This window comes from Oncorhynchus masou, unplaced genomic scaffold, assembly GCF_036934945.1.
Source record: "Oncorhynchus masou masou isolate Uvic2021 unplaced genomic scaffold, UVic_Omas_1.1 unplaced_scaffold_2236, whole genome shotgun sequence".
Taxonomy (NCBI): domain Eukaryota; kingdom Metazoa; phylum Chordata; class Actinopteri; order Salmoniformes; family Salmonidae; genus Oncorhynchus; species Oncorhynchus masou.
In genome coordinates, this window is record NW_027008710.1 from 24,850 (window position 1) to 32,746 (window position 7,897).

Genomic DNA, 7,897 nt, shown 5'->3' on the forward strand with positions numbered 1-7,897 from the left:
CGCCTCGTGTCATTGGAGGCCAGCCGGCTTATACCGTCCACCGGATACTGGATTCCCGCCGGGTGCAGCGGTCCTGGCAGTATCTGGTGGACTGGGAAGGCTACGGTCCTGAGGAGCGCTCCTGGGTTCCTGCCAAAGACATCCTGGACCCTGACCTCATTCGTCAGTTCAGGGTCCTCCACCCTGAGAGAGCTGGTAGGAACGTCAGGAGCCGTTCCTAGGGGGATTCTGTCAGGATTTGGCCAGGGTTGTTCCGGGTTTTTGTCAGTAGATGTCCCCATTGTGCTTTTTGTCCCTGTGTTTTTCCCTTGATCCCCATTATTGTTTGCACCTGTGTCTCGTTTCCCCTGATTGTATTTAAACCCTTTGTTTCCCTCAGTTCTGTGCTCTGTGTTTGTATGTTAGCACCCTGCCCTAGTGTTCTGTGTGCTCTTGTCGATTCCGGGTGAAGTTCTTGTGGTATTCTGTTTTTTGTTTATTTTTTGGTGAGTTTCTTTTGAGGTCTTTTTGTGTTTTTTCCTACCACCTTTTGGATTTGCCATTTTTTGTATTTTAGGATTTTTCTTTATTAAATACACCGTCTTTAGTACTGCTGTGTCTGCCTCATCTTCTGGGTTCTGCTGACTATTCGTGGCTCAGTTGGTTAAGTGACTGTTTCTCACTCTGGAGACCCAGGTTCGAAACCGGGTCCTGACAAGAGGAGCAGTGTAGTGACTACTTTACTATGAGGTCACATACTAGAGGAGCAGTGTAGTGACTACTTTACTATCTATGAGGTCACATACTAGAGGAGCAGTGTAGTGACTACTTTACTATGAGGTCACATACTAGAGGAGCAGTGTAGTGACTACTTTACTATGAGGTCACATACAGAGGAGCAATGTAGTGACTTCTTTACTATGAGGTCACATACTAGAGGAGCAGTTTAGTGACTACTTTACTATCTATGAGGTCACATACTAGAGGAGCAGTGTAGTGACTACTTTACTATGAGGTCACATACTAGAGGAGCAGTGTAGTGACTACTTTACTATGAGGTCACATACTAGAGGAGCAGTGTAGTGACTACTTTATTATGAGGTCACATACTAGAGGAGCAGTGTAGTGACTACTTTACTATCTATGAGGTCACATACTAGAGGAGCTGTGAATGGAAAGTGTTCAGTTCCAGTGTGTAGAACAGCTTCTGTCCAATCAGAATGTAAAACAAGTTCACCACTGGAACCAACTTCCAGAGAGTTTAAATGTGTTGCTCCTGTCAGTGGTTTTACACAGTGAAAAGCTGGTTAAAACAACAGCAGGTTTGGAGCCACTTATGAACCTTTCTTGTTGCTGTTTTTACTGTGTTTTTACAACTCATAGCTTCAATAGCAATGTGTCACATGATTCTTATGTGCAATGTCTTGACTTCTGTGTGGAAATGTATCTGTATATCCTGACCTCTATTTTATTAATGTACATTCAGTAAAGGTCTTATGTTTGTATGTTTGATACATTTTTAGGACATTTTGTAATGTAATTGGTGTGTGCTGGTTGCAGGGAAGTCAGGCGCAGGAGAGTGAACTTGGTATAAAACTGAGCAGTTTAATAAATGCTAAAAAACTGAACACCAATATATACAAAAATAATATAAAAGGGTACAAAACCCGGCGCACACCAGAACATGACTCGCACAAAACATACAAACAATCTCCAACAAGGACATGGGGGGAGAACAGAGGGTTAAATACACAACATGTAATTGATGGGCTTGGAACCAGGTGTATTAGAAGACAAGACAAAACCAATGGAAAATGAAAAATAGATCAGCAATGGCTAGAAGGCCGGTGACGTCGACCACCGAACACCGCCTGAACAAGGAGGGACCGACTTTGGCAGAAGTTGTGACATGTAAAGGTCTTATGTTTGCATGTTTTCTGTTCGTATAGAATGTTTTCCTTGTTTATGTGTTTACCTGCCCCGGGGCTACGGACAGAAATTAGCTCTTGGCTCAATCTGGTACAATGCATCTTTTCTCAAGTGTACTGACAGGTTTTTGTTGTACATTGTCTCTGTTCAAATTAACATAATAATAACAATAATAATGAGTGCAGATGATTGACTGAGAATTACAGGGCTCCATCAGTCTGGCAGTGTGACAGGGTTGGATTGATGATGGTAATGTTAATTTAATTAATTTAGTAACAGTATGTAAATAGAATGTGAATAATATCTGTGGGTGTAAATAGTGGCTTGTCAATTTAAAAAGGAATAAAAGTATTTTATGGCAAGTCGGTGAGGACATCTACTTTGTGCATGACACAAGGAATTTTTCCAACAATTGTTTACAGATTATTTCACTTATTACTCACTGTATCACAATTCCAGTGGGTCAGAAGTTCCTGCCATGTAGTTCTGGGCTGATCTCTCACTTTCCTCGTGATCATTGATGCCCCACAAGGTAAGATCTTGCATGGAGCCCCAGACCGAGGGTGATTGACCGTCATCTTGAACTTCTTCCATTTTCTAATAATTGCGCCAACAGTTGTTGCCTTCTCACCAAGCTGCTGGCCTATTGTCCTGTAAGCCCATCCCAGCCTTGTGCAGGTCTACAATTTTATCCCTGATGTCCTTACACAGCTCTCTGGTCTTGGCCATTGTGGAGAGGTTGGAGTCTGTTTGATTGAGTGTGTGGACAGGTGTCTTTTATACAGGTAACTATTTCAAACAGGTGCCGTTAATACAGGTAATGAGTGGAGAACAGGAGGGCTTCTTAAAAGAAAAACTAACAGGTCTGTGAGAGCCGGAATTCTTACTGGTTGGTAGGTGATCAAATACTTATGTCATGCAATAAAATGCAAATTAATTACTTAATCATACAATGTGATTTTCTGGATTTTCGTTTTAGATTCCGCCTCTCACAGTTGAAGTGTACCTATGATAAAAATGACAGACCTCTACATGCTTTGTAAGTAGGAAAACCTGCAAAATCGTCAGTGTATGAAATACTTGTTCTCCCCACTGTATAGGTTCTGTCAAAAGTAATCTTTTAAGTTTTTAAAAAATGTACTTTTTGTTTAAGTGGTGAATTACAATGTGTAGCCTTATAACAGAGTTAAAACTGTCACGTTGATGGACTGTCAGGCCGGGATTCAATCAAAATGCATATTGTCCACAAGAGCAGTGCACAATGCACCTTTAAAAGGCAATGTCACAGTTGTCAAGCATAGATGACCTTTGTAAATCAAGTGCAGCGTGCTTGTCAATCCCAACTTTGATTGAATCCTGGCCTTAGTCCTTACATCCATAGTGTTGGGGTTCATTTCCTTGTTCCTTGTCAATCATTGGCTCAATGGTGAAATTAGCATTATAACAATACCTTTAATTAAATCATTCAAAAACCTTTATTAATGCAATTGCAGACAGAAGTTGACAACAGGAACATAGCACACATGTTTCAGAGTAAGTTCTGCAAAATAGAAAAGGGTCCATGTTGTTTTATCATGCCTACAGTCATATATCTTAGTGATGTCACTGCCTACGTCATTACCTTCTACTCATGAGACCAAACCCATGCCTTCATAGCTATATAAACAACAGTTTCAGTGTTATCTAAAAGCTTAGCAGTAAATGTTGAAATTGATTTATAGTGGAATGTCTGACTAGTCTCCTACCTCTTACACTCACCTGCAGAGTTCTGTCTTCACAGTCACACATTGCTCAGACAGTTTCTTCATAAGAGGCAGAGAGCCTAGAAAAGTACTGTGGAACAATATTAAACCCCATAGTGTATATATATTGTTAATCTGTAGTCTAGGACCCTATAAATGTAAGGAGGGAGGGGTCTTATAACCCCTCCCCTTCTATTAATCCACATAAGCATAATCAGTTATTATTATACATCAAACATTTGGTACAGCCCCTATCATGACCCCTAGGTGCACCCCTGACAATAGGTCCATCTATTCATTTCATTTCTCCAGCCTCATCCACCAGCTTAATAGTTAACCATGTAGGCCTAGTGGGGCTCCCATTTGGCTGAAACACAAATCTGGACTGAAGCTTTTAGGCTTAACTTGTATGGAAATTAGAGAGGCTGAGAAGGCAATGAAATAGCCAGAATAAAAAAACGGATCTGGATCTAGTGAGAAAACAGATAAATATTTGTTATGTGAACTAACACTTTAAACATGAGTATACTCCCCACCTGATTTCTACCATTCACTACTTGGCAAACATCACATAGCATACATGTGTGTACATAGCACACAACTTGTCTGTCTCCGGCACTCTGGCTTTACTTTGCTGTCTTTATCTGTTGTTCTGGTGCACGTGCCAACTTTGAATTGGTGCAACCTCATAAAACATTTGTCTGTCTTCCCATCTACATCACTCTGGCCAACTGACGTTTCTTCTCCACAATGAGTCTGGATTTGCCTCCCTCCCCGACAATTTCTAGAATGCGAACACGTTCTGATTGGTCCCATAAATCGATGGGTTAGCCAGAGCCAGCCTACATTGATGGCTTTGCAAGAAGTCATCAATGTAAGGGAATTTCAGGGATTGAACTTTTTTTTCGCCCTTGAAACCTATATCCAATGACATAGTTACAATATTTGTTCATTTCACTTTGAATTCACGTTAGTTGACAGATCAATCAAATGAACATCAAAATTCACTTTTACTTGAGTCATTTTCTATTAAGGTATTTATACTTTTCCTCAAGTATGACAATTGGGTCCTTGTTCCACCACTCCTGATTCTACAGTAGGAGTAGCTGAAGCAAGTTCCTGACTGTCAGATTGCGACTGAACGAACAAATCCAAAGCCTATTAATCCACCTACAACACCTACAACACCACCTACAACACATCCTACGCCACCTCCTACAACACATCCTACGCCACCTCCTACAACACATCCTACGCCACCTCCTACAACACCTACAACACCACCTACAACACATCCTACGCCACCTCCTACAACACATCCTACGCCACCTCCTACAACACATCCTACGCCACCTCCTACAACACATCCTACGCCATATCCTATGGCAGCTCCTATGCCAGCTTCAATCCCTGCACCTATCAGTGCTTCACAAATCCTTGCACTGACTTTGTCCATAAAAATGTTGAATTTTGACTTTGTGTTTGTGGCTTGGGCTGTAGGCTGGGGCAGATGCTGAGTGACTGACCTTGAGGCAAGAGCTGAAGTTTGATTTGTAGGATCATTCTCATGTTCTGGCTGCCCGGTTCCTGTTACCTGGTTTTCCTCTTCTTCTCTTCTAATTGTATGTTCATTTATCTCTGTGTCTTGCTGAACTTGTTGCTTTTTCTCCTCTTGACATTCTCTCTCCTTCTGCATCCTCTCCTCCTCCTCCCTCATCTCCCTCCTTTCCATATTGAACCTCTCCCTTATCTCCCTCTGGATCCTCTCCTCCTCCTCTTTCTTAATCCTGTCTGCCTCCTCAAACATCTCATTGGTGTAGCAGGTTCCTCCATTGTCCTCCACTATTCTGTCTATCTTCTCCATCAGCTTTGTGACCTGAACTCTGTTTCCTCTGGCTTTATTGTTGAGGACATGGTACCTCCCCCCACACTGCTCTACCAATCTACTGAGGTCTCTGTTCCCACCAATCAGCTTCTCTAGACCGTTACCCTCTAAAGCATCGCCATGGGTGAAGAGGATGATGGAGTGCTTTGTCAGTCCTGACCCAAACACACTCTCTAGAGTTTCAATAGCTTGTTTCTCCTGCTCTGTGAACCTGTCATTCACTCGTAAAACTATGAGGAAGGCATGAGTCCCTGGGCTAGACTCATAGATGCTCATACCAATCTCCTTTGCTAATTCTTCAACAGGAAGCTGTGTGTCAAACAGTCCTGGAGTGTCAACCACACTGACATCCCTCCCATCTACTGCTGCCTGTTTCCTTTCTGTTTTACGTGTTACAGAGGACCAGTTCAGTTCAGAATGGAAACTCGTCCCACCAAGGATGGTGTTTCCTGATGCACTCTTCCCAACACCGGTTTTTCCAAGCAGAACAATCCTTCTCTCTGGGCGATTCCTGATGGAGGAGCTCCTTGAAAGTGTTGAATCTGTGTATAGAAAAATACATCACATTTGATAAACTGATACAGTAAAATGACTACCATCTCATCCCCTGTACAGGCAGTTATTGGTGCACTAAATAATAATGCTTTGTGTCTGGTGTTTAAATCTTTATGGTGAATGTGGAGTTCAGGTGGCATTTGTAAAAGCGATCTGTCGCCAAGACAACTTAAAGTTACAATGGGGGGATAATTCATTTACATTATTGTTATCCCAGAATAAGAGACCAGAGGGTTATACTACATAGCGGGATAGAGGAGTTAGCTAGCTAACTTTGGTGAATTCTGAGTTCAACTCGGGATAACTGTTAAACGTAGCGAGGACCCCTTTTTCCACGCCTATAGAAAATAACTGTATGAAGTCTCACTAAGTTTCAATGTGTGTTATGGTTCAAATGCATCCTGTCATCACTAAATGTGTAGTGTGATGCATTTCAATATTACTATTTTAACACAAAATAACATTTGATTCATTAAATATTTAATCAATCTTCCTCAAGTATTGTCTCAGTCATTGTCATGACAAACTACATAACTGTTCTAACAATTCTCAGGCAGGACGATCTATAATCACCTCAGCTACAGGAGACATATGAAAAGATTGTGTTCATAACGTTATCAATGACATGACCTACTGAGCTCTCATCTAGAATATCTAGTGTTCTATCATCAGTAGTATACACTTCAAAACACAGTATTTCAATCATGGAAACATTTACAGTTAGTCAACATAACATTTCTGGCTAATCCTTTATATAAACAGTTAGTTAAACTTACTGAGATAGATGGATGTCTTTTGCAGCAGTGATTTGACCTGCTCAGGATCACCCCTCTTGTTGTTGAACACATGGTATCTTCCACTGTATTTTCTCATCACTTCTGTGAGGTCATCTGACTCCTCAATGAATTCTTCTATAGTCTGGTCTTCCAACTCATCTCCTCTGGTGAACAGGATCCAGGTTTGCTTCAAAAGACTCTCTCCTAGAAGACCTTCTATTTTACTAATGACCCTCTTCTCTTCTTCTGTTAATCTGTCTATCTTCACCACCAGGAGAAACACACGGGGACCAGATGAGGTTAACTTGAGGACTTCCTGGAATTTCTCCTGAATTTGCTCTTCAGATTGATCGGGGTTACAGAATCCTGGAGTGTCATACACGACAAGATCTATTCCTTCAATGGTGACATTTTGTTTCTCAATATCAGCAGTCACTGATTTTAATCTTTTCCTTGAGGGAAATGCGTTTCGTCCCAGGATGGTGTTTCCCGTTGCACTCTTCCCTGCTCCTGTTTTACCAAGTAACACCACCTGCAATGGTCTGGATGTCTGTTGCACAGGTTTGGAAAAGTGCCCCATCTTCAAGGAATTATCTTGTTATTGCCGAGCAGTGTGACGTGTGAGGCAGGAATCTAAATACAATGGAAATAAATACATTATTTTCTAAGATGCAAAATAAAGAAAAACAAGTAACAAACCAATGATATGAATAATCATCACTCAGTTATTACGTACAAAATTGAATTTAGGTTAAAAGTCGATTTAAAATGACAACCTTCCTGCTTTCGTTCAGGAATATGACTATCATTGAAATTGATATTTAAACTATCAGCCTACATGTAAAATGAATTCATTGAAATTACTGTTAATTACTGACAAAGATTTAGACTACATATATGTATTAAATCAGACAACACAATCATTGTAATGCACTGCGCGTAGTGGGTGAGGAGTCAGACGCAGGAGGCAGAAGAACAGAGTAGCGCTTTAATTACGCACCGGGAAAAATGCACTCGCCAAGAAACTGGGC

General features: G+C 41.2%; 1 protein-coding gene across 1 annotated transcript; it reads right to left on the reverse strand.

The window, feature by feature from the left end:
• Positions 1-3,359: 3,359 nt before the first annotated feature.
• LOC135533127 (GTPase IMAP family member 8-like) lies at positions 3,360-7,446 on the reverse strand. The gene is made up of 2 exons (XM_064960532.1): positions 6,867-7,446; positions 3,360-6,077 (listed from the first exon to the last, which is right to left on the reverse strand). The coding sequence occupies exons 1-2, from the start codon at positions 7,444-7,446 to the stop codon at positions 4,777-4,779; spliced, it is 1,881 nt and encodes a 626-aa protein (XP_064816604.1). The 3' UTR covers positions 3,360-4,776.
• Positions 7,447-7,897: the final 451 nt, after the last annotated feature.